At 48.8% G+C, this 21,335-nt stretch overlaps 3 protein-coding genes across 9 annotated transcripts in view; 2 read left to right on the forward strand and 1 right to left on the reverse strand.

Annotated features, from left to right (window-relative positions):
* Positions 1 to 734, forward strand: part of LOC111151766 (myosin XIX) — a 31,335-nt gene extending 30,601 nt beyond the window's left edge. For all 5 annotated transcript variants that reach the window (XM_022509952.1, XM_022509951.1, XM_022509953.1 and 2 more), the window contains one exon: positions 598 to 734. In XM_022509952.1, the coding sequence (XP_022365660.1) occupies positions 598 to 726 (129 nt within the window). In that variant the 3' untranslated portion in view covers positions 727 to 734. The remainder of the gene's footprint in view (positions 1 to 597) is intronic.
* Positions 735 to 1,546: 812 nt separating this feature from the next.
* LOC111151768 (zinc finger HIT-type containing 3) lies at positions 1,547 to 6,288 on the reverse strand. 3 transcript variants are annotated; one of them, XM_022509960.1, is made up of 5 exons: positions 6,136 to 6,288; positions 5,987 to 6,018; positions 4,173 to 4,259; positions 3,108 to 3,188; positions 1,547 to 1,748 (listed from the first exon to the last, which is right to left on the reverse strand). In XM_022509960.1, exons 1-5 carry the CDS (start codon positions 6,219 to 6,221, stop codon positions 1,567 to 1,569), a joined length of 468 nt encoding a protein of 155 aa, XP_022365668.1. In that variant the 5' UTR covers positions 6,222 to 6,288; the 3' UTR covers positions 1,547 to 1,566. The 3 variants fall into 3 exon arrangements, with proteins under 3 accessions (XP_022365668.1, XP_022365669.1, XP_022365670.1); XM_022509962.1 differs by lacking the exon at positions 1,547 to 1,748 and having other exon boundaries at positions 3,117 to 3,154; positions 6,136 to 6,263; XM_022509961.1 differs by lacking the exons at positions 3,108 to 3,188; positions 4,173 to 4,259 and having other exon boundaries at positions 6,136 to 6,263.
* A 12,757-nt stretch (positions 6,289 to 19,045) lies between these two features.
* On the forward strand, positions 19,046 to 19,933 carry LOC111151704 (protein SET-like). The gene is made up of 2 exons (XM_022509856.1): positions 19,046 to 19,422; positions 19,630 to 19,933. Exons 1-2 carry the CDS (start codon positions 19,046 to 19,048, stop codon positions 19,931 to 19,933), a joined length of 681 nt encoding a protein of 226 aa, XP_022365564.1.
* The last annotated feature ends 1,402 nt before the right edge of the window (positions 19,934 to 21,335 follow it).

Below are 21,335 nucleotides of genomic sequence, written 5' to 3' on the forward strand. Positions count from 1 at the left end.
AAATAGCACTGAAGTTAGCATCCTATTTTCCTCAAATTATTACTTCGTTTATCTCCTGCTCCAGCTGTGCAAATGACAGGCAGGTAAGTCAGTGGTCCAAGAGCTCTGTTTTTATAGTACGGGCAGCCAGGGGAAAGACTCAGCCAACACACATAATGGGCTAATGCTCAACCTGCCACATGAGGTCCCAGCAAGGGTTAAGTGACACAAGTCAGAAGGAAGGAAACAGCGAGTTTCCATACCTGAGGAATTACAGTAGGACGGAACCTAGAGATCTCCGTGACAACACATGGGTCAGCCAGATAAACAGCAGTGGGACTGTTTGCCAGTTTTAAGCAGTCTTAGGACTGTGACAGGCAACACTCTTACAGGAGAGAGCTCGCTCATCCATCACACCGAATGGATGTGAAATGTTGTATTTTAATTTGCCACTTGTTTAGAATGAGCAGAAAGCCTGCATTCAATCCTGCTCCTGCTGGGACTCTGCTATCAGTGCTTGTCCACACCTCTGTGTTTCTAGCACTGGCGCTGTGGGGCACCGAGAGGGCTTGCACTCCCGGGATCTGGGGTTCCAGCAGTCTCTCTCTCTCTCCCTAGGGCTCAATCAAGTTCCACTGCAGGAAGTCTCCGCTGCCGTACGCTGACATCTGCCCTGAACCCTCACCCTACAGTGTTAGTGGCTTTAATCAGATTCTGCTGGAAAGACACAGCCTGGGCCACGGGTGAGGTCTTCTTACCTTCTAGCCTCACCTGGCTGGGCAATCCTTTGGTGCCTTTGTGTCTACAAGGCCTTTTTCTGCCAGCTGCGTTGCCAAAGACATTTAATCCACACAAAGCTGCCAAACTACTCCCACAGCAACTCCAAGCACTTGTGACCAAGCAGTGTGTTACAGCCCCTGCACTAGGGGCCTGGGGCTCCCCTCTACATCTCAGGCCCTGACAGGTGTCGGGCTGGTTAGCAAATCAGGGCTAAGAAACCTCAGGGCCACAGAGGATGTCCCCCATTTTACTACCTTCATAGATCCAACGCAGCAGGGCAGTCCATCACTACAGTGGGGCACCCCGATTCCCTGCAAACAGAACAGGTGGGTCAGCTTGAAATTAGCCCCCAAATTTCAACTAGGATATTTGCATTTAGTTCCTTTAAAAGGAACAAAACCTCACTATTTTTAATATGTTGATTTATTTAATGTAATAATGTAACAGAAGGGTGAACAATACAATTTACCACAGAATTACCATATCCTGATTTTATTTAGCAACAGTGAGCAAGTTTTAACTCAAATGGGTATAAAACTTTACCAATCATGTGATGTCTAAACTGTACCAAAATTAAAATATTTAAACACCACCGTCTGAATGTCCAGTTCTCCCTCCATCAAGGGTTTGTCACCTTGAGTATCCTCCTCTTGTCTGAAACCCACACCCACAGTGCCGGAGACAAAGACCTTGTGCAGCCAGCCTGGAAGTCAGCACCGTGGCCGAGGGCCCCACGCTAGCTTTTCTGGGGGTAGCAGGCAGGGCAAGCGCACGCGCACGTGCCAGCAAGCAGCCCGGGAGTCCAGCTCACGAATCCTCCTCCCGGGATGGCTCCACAATCCGTAAACAGCAGTCGGCAAACTCCACGAACAAGGGCTCCTGCATGCAGGCTCGCATGAGCTTCGCCTTGTTGTCGCCCTGATCGAGGCTGACCATCAGCTGTCGAAGGTGCGGGTTGAGCAGCAGGCTTCTCAGTGCTGCAGACTCGCCTGAAGAACGAACGAGAAAGCCGATGTGGGTTCAAGTGGGGACAGATGGAGATGGCTAAAAGCTAACTGCGTCCAGTGTAGTATACGTCAAGGGTGCTGCATACCCTAAACCTTTAAACCCGAGAATGGAACCCATGCTCCACGTTAACAAGGTGAGGTCACCAGAGCAGCTGATCTCCTAAAGGCCATCAGATTCTTGTTCTCAGCATCTCTATAAATAGTTTAACTTTATGCCATTTCAACTAGGAAAAAAATACCAGCACATACACAGAGAACAACATGAATTTGTTGGCACGTTGTTTTTCATGGGCCTGAAGGTTCTCCCGGGTGAGGAGAGTTACACCAAACAGTCTGAGCGCTGTGAAAGCCGGCGCGGGGCCCTCGCACCGCAGCCTTGGTAGCAACGAACAGACACGGACATCTGTCTGCTGCCTCACGGTTTACAAAACGGTCCACGCCTGCCCTCAGCCTCACTGCCGTGGGACTCGGTGCGTGGCAGGGTGGGCCTCAGGCGACGGAAACAAAACCTTCCCCATGCAGGAACCACACTGGCCTGTTCATCACACCCTTCACAGAACCGCCCCCAGGCCTGACCATGTGGGCCTACAAAAACGCCAGGCGTTATGAACACCTGAGTCCCTCTAAAAATTTGTCTGCCGGAGTGACCAGACCACCTACGGAGCACGGGGGAGGTAGGAGTAAATGCAGGCCCTGCTCTACAGACTGGCATGGGAGAAGTTACCATCAGGTATGAGTGGTGGATTTCCAGGCCCCATGGGAAGGTGAAAGTGTTTGCTTCTGAGAAAGACAAAAAGTCAAGGAAAGTTAAGGTGAGGAAGGGTAACCTGAACCAAGCCTTGAGGGAGAACTTTGCCAACCCACAAAAACAGCAGGATTCCAGGCAGGGAGATGTGAAAGCCCCGAGTGTTTATGGAGTCAAGTGACCAGAGGGCTCTGCATACCACACTCTGTTACAGGGACCCCTGAACACCACAGGTTTGAGCTGCACGGGTCCACTCCTATACAGTCTTCCCCCACCAATACAGCAGTGTTGTAAATGTATTTTCCCTTCTTCGTGATTTTCTTAACATTGTCTTTAGCATGTAATACATGTAACATACAGAACATGTGTTAATCGACTTAAGTTATCGGTAAGGTTCCGGTCTACAGTAGGCTATAAGTAGGTAAGTTCTGGAGGCGTCAGAAGTCACAAATTTTCAACTGGAGGGTGGACGAAGGGGAGCCCTACCCCTGTGCAGTCCAAGGGTCACCTGTATTTAGTAACTTAAAAAAAATCAGACTCTATACATTGAATTAAATATATCAGTGGTTGATGAAGAAGCAAGCACACACACTTACCTAAATTCTTTAAATTCTGCAAAGACACTCTGTCCTCTTCCTCATCACTATTGAGAAAGTCAGCTACAGAGTCGTCGTCATCTGAGGAACACAGAGCACAACTAATTATGACTAGAAACAAAGCCTGGACGCCAGACTTGAACAACTCCAACAGATAAAAGTGCACATAGGTGACAGTAGTGAGGGGAAGCAGGTACTGACAAAACAAAAATGACCTTGTCTGGAATTCATGACTTTACCAACATTCCTCTTTTTTGGGAAGGAGGGTGAAGCCAAGAATTGGGGAGTTTAACAAATGCACCCTAGTGTGTTCACATGCTTGTTCTATGTGCTTGTCTGGTCTTTAGGCCAGGAGCCTGATTTTCCAATCCCTATCACCCCAGCTCTCCTCACTATGGCTCCAGCCCTGGCAGGGGCCAAAAAATTCGGTGCTTGGTAAAAACCTGCTGACATGAATACCTTGTGTTTTCAGTACAGTCAAAAATTTCTGACACTGCCTAAACCCGACAAGGAGGTTTCTCAAAGGGCAGAAATAGGATATCCCATGCTGTGAATGTTCAGTACCTCTTTGCGGGCACCAGGAGGGGCTGCCTTCAGAGGCTGGCATGGTGCCTGACACCCAGGAGAGACTGTAGTCTGTAGAGATGGCTGGGATAACTGCGCGCTCCCACAATAAGCTGGGAGGCGCCCCCAACAGCAGGAAGGGGAGCTTGGCCCAAGGGAGCCTCCCACATGAGCCCGGCTCAGGTGAACCGAAGCTCCAGCCAGGCCCAGGGAGGGAAACCTGAAGCCATGACTGGAGAAGGCTCCTGTCATTAGGGTGTCCCCCTCCCCCGAACACCACTGCCAGCTGCCTCTCACACCCTTATTTCTTGTCCTTAACAGTGCCCTCAGGCTGCTCTAGACTACACAACAGGGGCCCCCACTCCTAGTGCTCTGGGCTATGGAAGCTGTTCTTAATGAAGCCATCTTTCCTGACTCCCTGTCCCAACCCACATCTCTTTCCTTTCAGTTATTACCTTGAAACCCTTTCAAGGTTAGTTTTTTTGAAGTCAAGCAACCCACCTTTGTTTTCTGTGGGCTTTACAGTTTTTGCCGTAACAGCGGACCTTATTTTTTTCTCAGCAGGACGAGTTTCAGGGTTGCACTGCTCTGAAAGAGACATAAACAGATGCACATCACCTCCACTTCAGTGACAAGGCCACACTGCCCCACCAAGCCAGCTTCTAGGTGGGAAACATGTATGTGGTTAGGGATGGCGGGGGGAGGGTGGAGATGGATGCAGAGAAAGTGAGGGATCCTCTCAAAGGGCAGCGCTGAGAAAACAAGCAACCCTGGGCCCGGCAGAAGATGGAAGAAGCAGGCCTCACGAACCTGAAAGCTGTCCCCATCCTCCTTTCCCCTGCCTAACCTCACTGGGCTCTCCCTAGGATTAAGTGACACACTGACTTCAATTAGCAAATGATTTTCTCAGCAGTTTCAGGTACCAAATTTGCATGTACCACATGCCGCTGGGATGACAGAGATGAAAGTCATCAGGCCCACCTCAGGGGGGTTAAGCCTTAGGGATGGCAGCTAGAGACCTGGATAAGAGTCTGATCGATGTCACCTGAGAGGACTGGAAGACAAAGGGGAGGTGCTGCCAGGTGGAAAGAGCATTCCTGACAGAGAGGTCTGCAGCTGGACCAGAACCCTGGAAGAACAGGGTCGTGTGCAAGGACAGTGATACGCAACTAGCAGCTGACTGACAGGGCAGGACTGGCAGGTGGCTGGGATGCCAGTGGAGGAAGCAAGAGCAGAAGAGGGTCACACGGGAGGCTGCCCTTTCTTCCCAAGAGCAGGTCTCTCATCAAAGGCACTGTGATGTTCAGAGTGGAAAGGTCTTTAACAGTGTGAGATAGTCTCACACTCCACACGATGTTTATTTGCACCAACACCAATTACCAGAAGTGCCCCCAACCCTCCTCAGCTACTGTCACAACAGAAACATTCTCACAATGTGTCTCCATACGGAGAGCAATACCCAGGCTAAGAACCACCATCTCCCTCTGCTAGAGAGACTGGAGTTTTCAACAAGGGAGTGAATTACTCAGATGTGCATTTTAAGAGAAGCCCTGGCCGCAGCAGGGCCACACAGTGAAGAGCTCCAGATTGCCCCATACTGCCCTCGGGGTTCTTAGAGGGGCCACTCAGGACCGCACTGCCAGAGCAAAGCTTACCAGCCCGGCTCCCCAACCCAATTTTCAGCAAAGCAGTTCTACTTCTTTCTATCTTGAACGGAAAAGTTTCCTCTGAAAATGCTCAAGAAATACTAGGGTGAAAAACAAACAGCAGGGGGAGCGGTACAGCTTGAAACATACCTCTAGGCCAAGGACTGCAAGGGGATCACGCTACAGGCAAAAAACCAATAAGGCACTTCAATAACCAGAGTCAACTCAGCATGAGGTCATGGGAAAGGGTCGCTGAGGACTAAGGGGAGGCTCCAGATTGGAGTTAAAATGTAGACTTAACAACACTAACCTCCCCTTAAGATAAACAGATCTACCTCGTTGTTTCTAGCCAGGCATTTAAAGAAGAAAAAATTGTGTTAACCGCAGCCAGCGCAGCTTTTGAGAATACTAAGAAGAAACTACTAGGGCTGACTTCGGCGGCCAAAACAGTCACCTATTTTTAAGGGGAGGGGGCGGTCTCTAGGAGGAAAGGTATAGCAGGAGTTTCTGACTGGTCCAAGTCCCGGGAAGCATTCACAGGCAGAGATTCCCCCTGGGGCTCCGACAGGATTGGGGGAGGCAAGGCCGGGAGAGACGCGGCGGGACGTGGGGGCTGCCAACGCGAGAAGAGGGGCGGCTCGGGGGCGCGGGGAGACTCCGGGGCCTTACCTTTGTGCTTCCGGAAGCAGGTCACGGAGCAGCTGTAACAACAGAGGCCACGGCCGCGTTAGCCCGGGAAGTCGCGCGGACCCTCCCGGGGTCCCCGCCCGGACCCCGCCGCCCCGCCCGGTCCCCTTCCTGACGATTCCCGCACTCACTAAGGCACACGGCAGGCGGGGCAGCGGTATTTGGGTTTCTCCAAGCAAATCACGCAGACGGCGGCGCTGCAATTGAGCGACGCCATAATCCCTCCACAGCCTCTTTTCCCCGGACGCGCCAGTCTCTGACCGGGAGTCCCCACGTGCACGCCCTTTTTTCCTCGCTTCCTTAACCGGGACCAATCGGCGCGCAGCACTCACCGGCAGTCAAAAGCAATGGACTGATCCTGCTCATTGCTCCAGTCTTGATAAGTAGAAAGTAGATACACTCGATCCTTCGGCTTCCGGGAGTAGGTCTCGCAGTCGTCCCTGGGGGGGTGGCAGGGAGAGGGAGAGAGAGAAGAAGGCTCCCCACTAAGCAAGACGTCCCACGCGGGACTCCATCCCAGGACCAAGGGATCATGACCTGAGCTGAAGGCAGACGTTTAACCCACTGAACAACCCAGGCGCCCCTGACTTAGACTTTCTAATTCTTGCAAGGGCACTGGGTCCTCCCCCTCGACATTCCATTTGCTTATATCTAGCAAATGAGAAATCCAGACCCTGGTCCAGAATGGGTTAGATTGAGTGACACACACATGCTCTTCCCTGCTTAAGCCCTTTTTCTCTCAGGAAAGAAAGCTGAGGCTTGACCGCTGACCAATGTTTATTGAGCTCCAAGCAACAACACTGCACAGCCCAGATGTTGGGCTGGGGGCCCCAAGGCAGTAGCAGGCACAGTCTCTGCCCTCTATGAGCTCAAAGCTTAGAGTGGTGGCAGGAGGGAGAAGAGACCGTCTTAGGGTCCTGCCGGTGCTAGCCTGCACTTGCACGGCCCAGAGAGCGAATGCCTCTTCAAATCTTGCATTCTGGGCTCCTCACTCACTTGGCTTGGTCATGGAACAACAGATGAGTGAGCTCTGGCCCAAAGGAGGGGATTCTGGCCTAATGAGTCCAGATAGATGAACTGCGACGGGCCTTGAGTGGCACCTCAGGCTTTAGGAACAGTCATGTTTCATTAGCACCCTTGCCTCCTTGAAGCCCTTAACACCGCCCAGCCCAACCAGGGCTGCCACCGCACACCTAGGGCCATAAGTCATTCTCACTCCCAAGTCCCTCCTCCCTTGTGTTGAGCCCATTAGCCCTCAGGATTCCACTACTATAAAGGCTCCACATGATTGTCATTGTTTTTGCAGATAACCTGGTAGGACCAAAGCAATTGTTCGAGTCTTGGCTCAATCCCCTCCCTGGCTATGTGACTTCTACAGTCTCTGAGGTCCCTCACCTATTAGTGTGGATGTGCAGGCCTGATGTCCTGAGCTTCCGAGAAGCAGAGAAAAGACCATGTGTAAAAATGTATGTAATCTGAGCAGAGCCAGAGTCTCAATGATTGCAGGCTGGGGCTTGCTGGGTGGCATGAAGGGACCAGATTCCAGATTGGCTCAGATTCCATCCTGGTATCTACCTCCCTCCTTGGAGACACAGCGACCTCCACTGGCCTTGCCCAGCACTTAGCCAGGAAGACCAACAAACAGGTATTTACAACAGCTATAACCTTCAAAACAAAGTAACTCCGAATTACTGGTGGAAAACAGGATCGGGGCTCCTGGGTGGCTCAGTCATTAAGCGTCTTCCTTTAGCTCAGGTCATGATCCCAGGGTCCTGGGATCGAGCCCCACATCAGGCTCCCTGCTCCGCGGGAAGACTGTTCTCCCTCTCCCACTCCCCCTGCTTGTATTCCCTCTCTCGCTGTGTCTCTCTCTGTCAAATAAATAAATAAAATCTCAAAAAAAAAAAAAAAAGAAAGAAAGAAAGAAAGAAAACAGGATCAAGGGAGAAATAGAGTTCTAGCAGCGTGGCAGAAGTGAGGATTTGTAACTTATGTAGAATATATATGTAAATAAATAGATTGAATGTTTTTAAAAGTTTGTAATTTGAAGCACTACAAAGGATTTATTTGATAACCCAGAGTCTGTAACTCCTGGAGCTCAGGTCCCAACCCTATGAGTGCAGGTGTCGCCCCCAAGTCCCTCAAGGCCAGGGTCCCGAAGCTCAGGCCCCTCCAAAGGGGTTCTGCTGTCAGCCTCTATGGGCCACCCTCGGTGGGCCTAGGCCACTATCCATCTCTGCTTTGGATTTGCCCAACCGCCCTGGGGATGCTGTTCAATCCTTTGTGCTGGAATAGCATCGACCCCGACCTGCCCCACAGGCAGCTGCCCCCGGGTAAACCAGGACCTGCCTGAAATCTAAGACATGTCCACACTGACCCAATAATCAGCGGCATCTCCTGTATTCTTCAACACTTGTGACCACCCCAGAACCATCCCAGAAGGTCCACGCTTACCTGGGAAGGCCAGAGAAGGTCAGTGATTTGCCCAGGCCACGGTTGAATCCTGTGCCCTGTCTCACACCTGGTAGAAATCTGCTGACTGTGGACATCACCACCACCCATTCCAGATTTTTCCTGTGAGTTGTGTTTGGAGGCTGAGGCCATGGAGAGTCTCCACAATTTTCAGGGCTCAACCCCACGTCACCCACATCCAAACCACGCTTATTCCTCTACCTTGGGGTCCAGAGATGGTGACTTCAGTGAAAAGAAAGTTTCTGGAATTCCTCCCATGCACATTCCACGCAGTAAAGGCAGCCTTCCCTCTACTCTGGGAGACACTGCAGCATCCCAAAACAGCTGTACCCCTCCTGCTCCAATGTCCAGGAAAGAAGGTGGCTCGGCGATGGTGATGAGGTTGGGGAACATCAAAACGCCAAGCAAGGCCAGTATAGATCTTCTTGGTAGTGGCCAGTTCAGAAAAAAATGACACATAAGACTCCAGGCCCAGCAACGCACGTCCACACTGATGTAGCCACCCTTAGCAGCACCTTGATTCTCCCTGGACAGCCCTCCAAACCCATCCTAGCAGCTAAGGCTGCCTCACACCTCCCAAACCCGACCTGGAGAGGGGTGGGGTAGAATGATTTTCAGAGCTCTGCCACCCCGCAGGCGCTGTCCAGCACATTCCGGGGACCAAAGCCAAAGCTTGGCGTTGCATGTGGAGGTCCAGGCCCGCCGCTCAGCACCGCCAGAGGGCGCTCCAGGTCCAGACTGGCCTGGTGCCGCGGAACTTGAGCTGGATTGGAGTAAACACCCCCTCCCCGTCAGATCCAAGGCTGTCTCGCTGCACAGGGGAGGGTAAATCCAGGCATTGGCCTCTTTGTACCTCGAACATCGCCAAGAGGCAGGAAAAGCGTGGAGGGCGCGGTGCTGAAGCCAGCCACCGGATGGGCAGGAGTGTCTCCTCCACAAAAGCAAGACCCTTATCAGCAGAGGGTTCCAATTGCAACTGGCCTTCCAGCGGCAACTCCCCGATGCTTACCGCCCAACGCTTCCTGGCATTTCCAAGGGTGGAGATCCAGCTGCAAGCTGGCCACCCACATTAACTGATGAAAGTTTAACCGTGCTTTGGGAGCACGGGCTTACTAACCAGGGCCTGAGCCACTTCCCTGCACCTTCCTCAGTGCCATGATGGGGTGCGCTGAGCGATCTAATCACCCAACCTGAGCTGCATGTTCTGGTTATCAGAGGCAGGAAGTGCATAAGGTTGGGCTCTCTGCTGCCTTGCCATATCTCAGCTGCTGCTGCTTCTTTAAGATTTTATTTATTTGACAGAGAGCACAAGCAGGGGGAGCAGAGGAAGAGGGAGAAGCAGGCTCCCTGCTGAGTGAGGAGCTCAATAAAGGATTCAATCCCAGGACCCTGGGATCATGACCCTAGGGGAAGGCAGCTGATTAACCAACTGAGCCACTCAGGCGCCCCTCAAATCTCAGCTTCTTGTTGCAGCCCTAACACCTCTACCCCTCCCCAGGGCATGGGGGACCCAGGGTCAGCACCAGGAGGAGTGTCTGAGATTGGGATATTTGAGGGCCTTCTGCCTCATTCTCATCTACTCCTCCACCGCTGTTTCTCCTCTGGTATCTACGTAGTTCAGACGTTAAAGTGAGTGAGGCTGCTGGTGGGAATCAAATTAAGGAGGCCCGAGGTTCAGGTGGAGTGGAGTGGTCGGTTTCCAACTCTGAGTGTTATCTTACAACAGTGAAGAGATATTCGTTCCCAAATTTTAGACAGTAACAGTCTGACCTACAGTTAGACTTCAAGGAGAACTTCCAGACAGCAAAAGGGATAAAGAATAATTGCACTAGGTAGGCCTGGGTGGCTCAGTCAGTTAAGCCTCTGCCCTTGGCTCAGGTCATGATTCCAGGGTCCTGGGATCGAGTCCTCTATCATGCTCTCTGCTCAGCAGGGAGCATGCTTCTCCCTCTCCCACTCTCCCTTCTTGCGCTCCCACTCTGACAAATAAATTAATTAATTAGATATTTTTTAAAAGGAATAATTGTGTTATTCCCGGTCCCAGAGCTGTTGAGAAGGCACAGACAAAAGAACTCACCATTGTTTCATAAACATATCCTACCACCCAGACCTCACACTTTTCTCACACCCTCTCCCACTTGCAGATCCACACAGATCCCACCTTACACTCCGTAGGACAGAGATCAAAGGAATCAGGACTTCCCAGCCAGATTCTCCAGGAAGCCTCTCGGGGTCCCACGTGGACAGGGAGTGGATCTGGGCTTTGCACCAACCTCATATCCATGTGACAGAGAAGCACAGGAACTCCGCTCAGTAAGGAGCGGAGAAACTGAGACCCCAAACTGCCTTCCCCCTTCTCAAAAATAAAGACCAAATAAAGAGTCCAAACAGAAACCATGAGAATTCTTCACTAGCAGATCTGCACCAGAAAGTTATAAAAGCCAAAGGAAAATAATATCAGATGGAAATGATACCACCACACACCGGGTGGAATGACGAAAATGAAAAAGACGCAATACCCAGTGCTGGCAAGGAAAGAGGCTGCTGGAGTCTGGATTTTTGTGCCCCGCCCCCCAAATTCATACATTGAAATCCTATCCCTCAATGTGATGGCATTGGGAGGTAGGGCTCTGGGAGGTGATAAGGTCATGAGGGTGCAGGCCTCGTGAAGAGGATTGTGCCTTTGTGAAAGAGACCCCAGACAGAGAGCTCTCTTGCCCTCTTCCTACCATGTGAGGACACAGTGGGACGATGGTGGCCCGTGAAACAGGAAGCGGGTTCTACCAGAAACCCAATCTGCATGTGCCTTGATCATGGACTTCCCAGCCTTCTCCAGACCTATGAGAAATAAACATTTGTTGTTTAAGCCACTCAGTCTCTGGTATTTTTGTTATAGCAGCCCAAGTGGACTAAGAATTGGTACTAAGAAGTGGGGTGCTGCCATAAGGAATACCAAAAAATGTGGGAGCAGCTCTGGAACTGCACAACAGGCTGAGGCCAGAGTTCCGAGATGCTCACTAGAAAATGAGATGTCTACATTGCCAAGAATACACCTTAATGGGCAATTCTGGTGAGGGCTCAGAATGAAAAGGAGAGCACTGTAGAGAAAGCCTCCCTCTTCTTACGGAATCCCTAGGTGGTCACAAACAGAACGCTGGTAGAAACATGGGCAACGCAGGCCATTCAGGTGAGGTTGCCCAGAAACGAGGAACATGTTATTGGAAACGGAAGGAAAGGCGATCCCTGCTGTAGAGTGGCAAAGAACTTGGCTGAATTGCGTTTGCAACCCCTATTTTGCGAAAGGTGAATCTTGCAAGGGATGGACCGGGCTGTTTTGCTGAAGAGATTTCTAAACAAAGTGTTGGAGGGATGGCTTGGCTCCTCCTAGCAGCCTAGGGTGAAGGGTGAAAAGAAAGAAATGACTCGGGGCTCTTGGGCAGCACAGTCAGTTAAGTGTCTGAGTGGGGAGCCTGCTTCTCTCTCACTCTGCTGCTCCCCCTGCTTGAGCTCTCCCTCTTTCTCTCTCAAATAAATAAAATAAAATCTTTATAAATAAAAAAGTAAATAGAAAAAGAGAGGGGGGGAAGGAAGGAAGAAATAAATGACTTAAAGGTAGAATTGCCAGGCAGAAAAGAGCTGATCTTAAAGATTCTCAGCTACACATACTGCAAAAAAGGACACACTAGTGGGTTGGCCACATAACCACTGGACCAGGAGGTTAGTGTGGGTCAGTCATCTCAACAGGAGCCAGGCACTCTTCTTCAAAATACAATGGGACAATGGCCCCAAACACGATTCAGAGATCAGCAGACTGTCATGCCCACCACGGGCCCAGAGTACTCGGCCCATAGACAGAACAGTTTCCAAAGGGTAGGACGGCCTCCCTAGTTCACGGGGGCCAGATGCTCCCAGCCAGTGCCTCAGGGTGTCCTCCTACCCCCCACAGAGAGCCTCAGGCAGGGCATCAGCCAAAGGGGATCATTCTTAAGTCTTAAAGTTTAATGTCTGCCTTATTAGATTTTGGACTTTCTTGGGACATGTTACTCCTTTCCTATTTCTCGATTTGGGGATTACATTAGCTCTGCCATCTTTGGCCCCCTCCAGACTCTTTGATTTGTTTTTGTTTTTGTTTTTTTTTTTACTTTTTTTTTAAAATAAAAAAACTTTTTTTAAATTTTTTTTAAATTTTTTTTAAAGATTTTATTTATTTATTTGACAGATTGAGATCACAAGTAGGCGGAGAGGCAGGCAGAGAGAGGGGGGAAAGCAGGCTCCCCACTGAGCAGAGAGCCGGCTGCAGGGCTCGATCCCAGGACCTCGAGATCATGACCTGAGCCCAAAGCAGAGGCTTTAACCCACTGAGTCACCCAGGCACCCCTTGTTTTGTTTTTTAAAAAAGATTTTATTTATTTGTCTGAGAGAGAGAAAGAGAGAGAGAGAGAGAGAGCACAAGCAGGGGAGCAGCCGGCAGAGTGAGAAGCAGGCTCCCAGCTGACCAAGTAGCCCAATGTGGGACTTGATCCCAGGACCCTGGGATCATGACCTGAGCCGAAAGAAGAGGCTTAATAGACTGAGCCACCCAGGTGCCCCTCCTTCAGTCTTTTTGATCTTATGGTTTCTCTTACAGTGGCCCTGATTTTAATCTTTGATATTCTTCCCCATCCATTACCCAACGCACAGGCTTCTCGCCTAGGTGCTGGCATGGTGGAGAAGTGCAGCCTTGTCACTAACATGGAAGCCATATGTGCCTGAGATTTGTATCTCTTTCAGAGCAGTGCAACTCTAAAACTCCATCTCCTGTTGAGCAAAAAGTCAGTTCAGCTGTTACTGCAAAAACTAAGCTAAGGTAGCATCCATATGCAAGGTCCATCTCTTCCTGTTGGGTCTGCAATTGATAGCAAGTGATAGGGCCTGAGAGCCTGCCCTGCCAGCCTCCCCACTCCATTCTTTTTTTTTTTTTAAGATTTTATTTATTTATTAGAGAGAGAGAGAGGGAGTGCACAAGCAGGGAGAAGGTGCCAAGTGAGAGGGAGGAGCAGGCTCCCCGCTGAGCAGGGAGCCTGATGCGGGGCTCGATTCTAGGACCCTGAGATCGTGACCTGAGCTGAAGGCAGACGCTTAACCAACTGAGCCCCCCAGGCACCCCTCCATACTCTATTCTAGACAAGCTTTCCTTTTATCGATTTCCACATTTCTTGCTTTTGATCAAGATCTTTCTTTGAAAGCATCACTGATCAAGAGTAAGGTTCTCCATACTTAGTGGTTTGTCCCGCAGCACCAGGAAGGACCTTTCCTGGTCATCATGTCCTACATCAGAGGGAAAGTGCATAGCAGCTGGAAACCACTTAAGGCCACATTTGAGCAACAGGGAAGATCAGAAGGGAGAACTCTTATGTAGCTTCCATGTAAACTCTGTATCTTCTCAAGGCCGCAACTGTCAGCGAGTGTCAGCGATTGTCCTGAAGCACTGAGCCAGCACCAGCATATTGGGTACATTGTTGTTTTTTACAGTGTGACAGGTAACAAAATACAAAACCTAAAACAATTATACATAATGGAAGAAGTAACATACCAGTTCCAGGGGTGCCTGGGTGGCTCAGGTGGTTAAGCGTCTGCCTTCGGCTCAGGTCATGATCCCAGGGTCCCAGGATCAAGTCCCGCATCGGGTTCCCTGTTCAGCAGGGAGCCTGCTTCTCCCTCTCCCTGCTGCTCCCCCTGCTTGTGCTCTGTGTCAAATGGATGGATGGAATCTTAAAAAGAAGAAGAAGAAGGAGAAAAAGAAGTAGTAGTAGTAACATAACAGTTCCAAATTGTATCATAGTTCCGAACCAAGACTCTAGGTCGGAAAGTAACCCACTGAAATATTCGTTGGCCCTTACAGACCTGTTGTCATAGGTCTGTCCTGTGACAACAGACCTGGCGTCCGTATGTTTCCTGCCGTCTCTGCTTAAGAATGAACCGGGTGCGTTTGGGAAGATTCGGGGCAGGTATAAACATGGAGCAGCAGCTAATGTACTTTTTGCAAAACAGCAAAACTTCAAAGACGTTTTAAAACACTATTGTTGGGGCGCCTGGGTGGCTCAGTGGGTTAAGCCTCTGCCTTCAACTCAGGTCATGATCTCAGAGTCCTGGGATCGAGCCCCACATCAGGCTCTCTGTTCGGCAGGGAGCCTGCTTCCCCCACTCTCTCTCTGCCTGCCTCTCTGCCTACTTGTGGTCTTTCTCTCTCTGTCTCTGTCAAACAAATAAATAAAATCTTAAAAAAAAAAAAAACCACTATTGTTATCTCTGGGGCGCCTGGATAACTCAGTCTTTAAGCATCTGCTTTCCACTCAGGTCATGATTCCAGGATCCTGGGATCGAGCCCCGTGTCAGGCTCCCTCTCTCGCTGTGTCTCTCTGTCAAATAAATAAGTAAAATCTTTAAACAACAACAACAACAATAACACTATGTTATCTCAAAATAACTGTTTAGAACCACATGTGTTTTCAATAATAGTCTGTAAAGATGTAAATTCAGAAAACCATGAATTTGAATAAGAATCCAGAGTCAGATAATAGTTTATTTATTTTTTTAAAAGATTTTATTTATTTATTTATTTGTCAGAGAGAGAGAGAGAGAGAGAGAGAGCGAGCACCAGCGGGAGAACACAAGCAGGCAGAGCTGCAGGCCGAGGCAGAGGCAGAGAGAGAAGCAGGCTCCCCACTGAGCAAGGAACCCGATGCGGGACTCGATCCCAGGACCCTGGGATCATGACCTGAGCTGAAGGCAGCGGCTTAACCAACTGAGCCACCCAGGCGTCCCCAGATAATAGTTTAGATGAAAGAAGACTTTCATGAATTTAGAACCTTCTAACCCTTTAGAAAAATCAAGTGAAAAATTCCTTTGTCACGGGATCATGATGAGATGGTTTCCAAAAGGCCATAGTCACAGAAGAGGTTGCCCGCTTCCTTACGAGTTTGGGAAACATGGACAAGGGCATTTTCTTGCCACAAAAGAGACAGAAGAAGCAACAGTGAGAAAAAGGTACACAGACCTAGTCTGGACATCTTGGCAAAGCCATGTCATCAGCTTCAGCTCTGGAAATCTTTCCTTTCAGGTCATCAGATGGCCAGCAGGGCTCCAGGCCAAGTTTGGTGCTTGCTTTAGGCATGTCACGTGACTCCGTGAGTCTGTTCCCTGGTCTTCGGTGGCACAAGAGTTGGTAAGCAGTTTCTGAAAAGAGCCTTTCCAGAGAGGTGGAAGAGTCTTTCTGGAGGTCTTGTCTTTACTTTTAATTTTTTTAAACAGAAGTTTGTTTTTAAAGTAATTTCTACACCCAGTGTGGGGCTTAAACTCACAGCCCTGAGATCAAGAGTCGCATGCTCTACTGTCTGAGCCAGCCAGGCGCCCCAAAGCATCGTTATTTTTAGTGGAACCTTAATTTGAATCTTGATGGGGCGTGTGCTGCGGGTTCTACCAATATCAGTTGATGTTTTTGCCTGTAAACAGGAAGGTAGCTGACCCAATAGGAATAAACGATCAGGGTCCCCAGACTTGGGTCAGAGATGGAGCAAGTAAGAGATGGCAAAGGGCCATTTAATTCTCCTGGTTTGGCTATTTTGATCACTACCATCAAATTCTAAAATTATTTCCTCCTTTTGGGAGAAATTTTGGTGTGATAATTTTCTAAGAAATATCAGCCCAATAAATGAGTAGGGGTCAGAGGAACTAAGGAGAAAAGGGTGTGTATCTCTCAAAGGGCCTAGAGAAAAGGGAACGTGTTCCAAGGCAAGAACCTGTTGAAGTTTACAGAGACCTGTGCTCCTTGAAATGTTTTAACCATTCAAGCCTTCACCCATCTCCACAGACATATGGGGCTACTCAAGGCGACAAATTCCTTGTGGAAAGAAAACTTGACATGACATTTGCTTACTGCCAAATGGTTGTTTTTAAACATTTGGGTTTTTGGTATAATTAAGGTAAACCACATAAAAGATTTTATCATTTGGAAATGTTTTCTTTATTAAAAACTAAGGTTTGGTTCCCTTTCAAAAGTAACTCTGTGCCAAATCCCTATTTCCTCCCCAGCCAAAATTTTAAGTCACCTTTCATTTTGGCCTCCCCTGAGTGATCGCACTGTTCTCTTCCAAAGAGCTCATAGGGAATCTGTAAAAATACTATCATAAAATGTCATGGAGGAAATTACCCATCAATTAGAAAAACGTCAAAGAGTACCTAAGTAATGGGATGCTAATCCTCTGTACCCAAAATGCCAATTATCCCCTAATTCATCTGAACATTCGAAGAAATTCTAATTAAAATAACCCCATGGAAAGTCTCCGGCTAGAATGGATCTCCATCGAATGGACCTGTGCTTTCCAAGCAGGATTTGATGTGATAAATCCAATCCCACTTTGGGCTTTGAGTTCACTGATGCTCAGTGGACACAGCCTGTAAGGGATGTGGACAGAGGCCAGGAAGATGTGCAGCCTTAGCACAGGTCCTGGGAGCACCGCGGCCTAAGACAACTCCCAGAGGGAAGGTTGCAGGGTGGGTTGGATCCCACGTACAGGAGGAACATGAGGCCCAAGAGGTGCAGTGACTCACCTGAAGTCACCCAGGTTTCCGTGACAGAGCCATCCTTCCACCTCAGGCCTGTATGGGGCCGAGTCTCCTCCCTGCCTCCCCAGGCCCGATAGTCAGATATTCACTGCGCTATGCAGAGTCGGCGAAAGCAGCACTCCAGCTTCCAGATATGTTTCCAGGTCAGCCAGGAACTAGCTGCTAATAATTTCAGCTTCAAACAGAAAAAAGAGAAAAATTTAAATGTCATTAGAGCCGTTAGGTATCTGTCTCTGATCTGAGCCCAGCATTCCAGGAAAGTTTTGAATGTATTTTCCATAAAGGTTATATCCTAAAGTCAGCACCAAAGAACTCAGAAATGACCTTGAGAAATAACCCTCGAACCACCCATAGCTTGAAGAGATGGCTGGCTCTTGCCCCCTCAGCACTGCACAGGCTTCTCCTGTCATTCCTGCCTCTAACCATTTCTGTTCTTCCCTCAGGGCATTTTCTGAGGAGCTCAGGATCTGGCCATTCCGAGGCATCTTGCCATCCCACTTGTGGCTTTACCTGGACTGGCCTGGAGCCCCCGTTGCTGTGGGTTCCCCTGGGCAGGGTGGCAAAGACTGCTTGGTGGCGAGTGGGATGACCTTCCAACCTGGAGTCCCAAGCCTCCTAGTGAATGCTTACGAGGCCAGGTGCACCTGGCTCTCTCACTGCCACTATATAGGAGTAAAAGGTAGATGAGACCTGCCAGCCCTGTGAAGGCCCAGTGGATCCCACTGCCTGCCCTCCTGCGTTCACGGGACCTCCAACTTGGAATTTACCTGAGTGCTCTGACCAGCTGCCCAGTGCCTCTCTGGAGACAGAGGCTGCCCAAGGGGAGACTGCAGATGATAAACAGCAACAAAATCCCTTATAAGCAGGGGTGCCTGGGTGGCTCAGTCAGTTAAACGTCTGCTTTCAGCTCAGGTCATGATCCCGGGGTCCTGGGATCAAGCCCCACGTCAGGCTTCCTGCTCACTTCTCACTCTGCCTCTCCCCCTCATTTTGCTCATTCTCTCTCTCTCAAATAAATAAATTAAATATTTTTTTAAAAATCCATTATAACCAGAAGCCAGAGGCCAGAGACACTGAAGAGGAAGTAAGCCACGGAGAAGAGGGAGGTGGGGGGGGGGGGGTCAAGGTGACAAAACTTTGCCCCAGACTCGAGAAAAACTAAACAGACTGTCTCAATAGGGCCTGTGTGGGTGTCATACTATGTGTAGACAGGACTCACTTCCTACTTCCAAGCCCCATGCCAAGAATCTGGTCCTCCTGAAGAGAGAAAATGCTGAAAATGGTCAGTGGTGGTCAGGAAGTGGCAGCAGGATAATTCAGCCCCCTCCCCAGCTCCAGCCCCTGAATGGGAGCTGTTCACTGATGTAGGGACTAGAGCTGGCTTCCTCCCTGGTTGGGCACCTCCCCTGACAGAGTTGGGGGGCGGGCGGTTACCTGCCTTTTGAGGGATGCAAACAGCCTACTCCATAGGCTCATTGAGGAGATGAAAACCATGAGATCCAGGCTCCCCCAGTGTCCCCAATAAATTGATCACTCTACTTAGATCCCCACCTACCCCATCAGGCTGATTCTGCACTGGGCTGTGGCTCCCAGCGGTGCCCAGTGACCGGACTCTTTCACAGACTACAAGCAGATAAGACCTATACAACTCACTGGCAAGCGGTTCGAAATAACAGTGATAATAACACATATGAGTGTGTGTACTCAAGAGACAGGGAGGGAAGGAGAAAATGAAAGCAGAGAATAGTAGAAACTTGGCAAAACATTAACAAGAGCTGAAGAGGAGCGATGGGTTTACTGAAGTTCTTTGAACCACCTTCTCCAGAAAGTTTCAAAGTATTTAAAACAAGAAGCTTTAAAAATTAGCATAGCGAGCAATCGGAGCTTCCAGATGTGCCCCTCTCCTGGTTTCGTGGAGTTTCCTCACAGCATGGCCCCCAAAGGCCAGTCTTTGCTCCGCCTCAAATGAAGAAAGCGAGACTGCCTCCTGTCCCCAAACCAGGACAGACATCAACATCTCAGCACTTGCGTAAGGGAGAAAAAGAACAGCAAGAAGCAACTGAACATATTGATGAAGTACAAGATGAAACAGACAGACTTAATGAACAAGCCAGTGAGATTTTGAAAGTAGAACAGAAATATAACAAACTCCGCCAACCATTTTTTCAGAAGAGGTCAGAATGGATCGCCAAAATCCCCAATTTTTGGGTAACAACATTTGTCAACCATCCACTAGTGTCAGCACTGCTTGGGGAGGAGGATGAAGAGATGCTGCATTATTTGATAAGAGTTGAAGTGACAGAATTGGAAGATATTAAATCAGGTTACAGAATAGATTTTTATTTATTTTTTTAAAGATTTTATTTATTTATTTGACAGAGAGGAATCACAAGTAGGCAGAGAGGCAGGCAGAGAGAGAGGGGCGAAGCAGGCTCCCTGCTGAGCAGAGAGTCAGATGTGGTGCTCGATCCCAGGACCCTGGGACCATGACCTGAGCTGAAGGCAGAGGCTTTAACCCACTGAGCCACCCAGGCATCCCTAGAGTTTTGTTTTGATGAAAACCCTTACTTTGAAAATAAAGTTCTCTCCAAAGAATTCCATCTGAATGAGAGTGGTGATCCATCTTCAAAGTCCACTGAAATCAAACGGAAATCTGGAAATGATTTGATGAAACGTTCAAGTCAAACACAGAATAAAGCCAGCAGGAAGAGACATCATGACGAACCAGAGAGCTTCTTCACCTGGTTTACTGACCATTCTGATGCAGGCACAGATGAGTTAGGAGAGGTCCTCAAAGATGGTATTTGGCCAAATCCATTAAAGTACTACTTGGCTCCCAATATGGATGACTGAAGAAGGGGAAGGAGAAGAAGAAGAAGAAGAAGATGATGATGATGATGAAGAAGGATCAGAAGATATTGATGAAGAAGGAGATGAGGGGGGCGCCTGGGTGGCTCAGTGGTTTAAAGCCTCTGCCTTCAGCTCGGGTTATGGTCTCAGGGTCCTGGGATCGAGCCCCACATCGGGCTCTCTGCTCAGTGTGGAGCCTGCTTCCTCCTCTCTCCCTCTCTGCCTGCCTCTCTGCCTACTTACAATCTCTGTCAAATAAATAAATAAAATCTTTAAAAAAAAAAAAGAAGGAGATGAGGATGAAGGTGAAGATGAAGATGATGATGAGGGGGAGGAAGGATCGGAGGATGGAGAAGATGACTGATGGAACACTGATGGATTCTAACTTTCCTTTTTAAATTTTCTTCAGTCCCTGGGAGCAAGTTGCTGTCTTTTTTTTTCTTCTTCTTCTTTTTCTTTTCTCCTCTCATGCTTATTCACCCTCATTTTTGAAGTCTCCTTTTTCTCTCCCTTTATACCATGGTTCTCAGCTTATTTGGGGGGGGGGGTACCTTGAGCAGAATTACAGTGGGAAAAGAATCTCTACCCCTTTTTGTTCCAAATTCATTTTTGTCCCTTCCTGTCTCAACAAAAACAAAAACTTTATGGAATCAACACCACCGTGCTCTGTGGGAAAAAAGAAAAAGCTTCTGCTCCCTTAGCTCTGCGGGAAGCCAGAGGGTGCTAGGCCCCTGTGTAGTTGTGCATAGAATTCTAGCTTTTTTCCTCCTTTCTCTGTGTATTGGGCTCAGAGATTACACTGTGTCTCTATGTGAATATGGACAGTTACCATTTACCAACATGTACCTATCTACTTTCTCTTGTTTGAAAAAAACTTTAAAAAATTGGGTTATAGAAGGTCAGCAAAGGGTGGGTTTGAGACGTTTGGGTGGGTTAAGTGGGCATTTTGACAACATGGCTTCTCCTCTGGCATGTTTAATTGTGATGTTTAAAGGACATCCTTGCAGTTTAAGATGACACTTTTAAAATAAAACTCTCTCCCTAACGATACTTGAGCCCTGCTATTTGATAGGAGAATCAGCAGAACCTGTAGGATCTCATTTGGAATTGACATTCTCTATTGTAATTTTGTTCCTATTTATTTTTAAATTTTCTTTTTGTTTCACTGGAAAGGAAAGAGGATGCTCAGTTTTAAACGTTAAAATTGTACAAGTTGCTTTGTTACAATAAAACTAAATGTGAAAAAAAAAAAAAGAAACTAGCATAGCTTTTAAAGAATGCCCCCTCCTGCAATGGGGTCTCACCTGGACCTTTCTGATCCTATGAACAGGCTAAAGCGGTACTGCCTACAGGTCTCATCTGATTTCCACAGTACCACCCGCCTCTACCGGATCCCTCCGCTACT

Source organism: Enhydra lutris, unplaced genomic scaffold (genome assembly GCF_002288905.1).
Source record: "Enhydra lutris kenyoni isolate GAN:26980312 unplaced genomic scaffold, ASM228890v2 scaffoldscaffold26, whole genome shotgun sequence".
Lineage (NCBI taxonomy): Eukaryota > Metazoa > Chordata > Mammalia > Carnivora > Mustelidae > Enhydra > Enhydra lutris.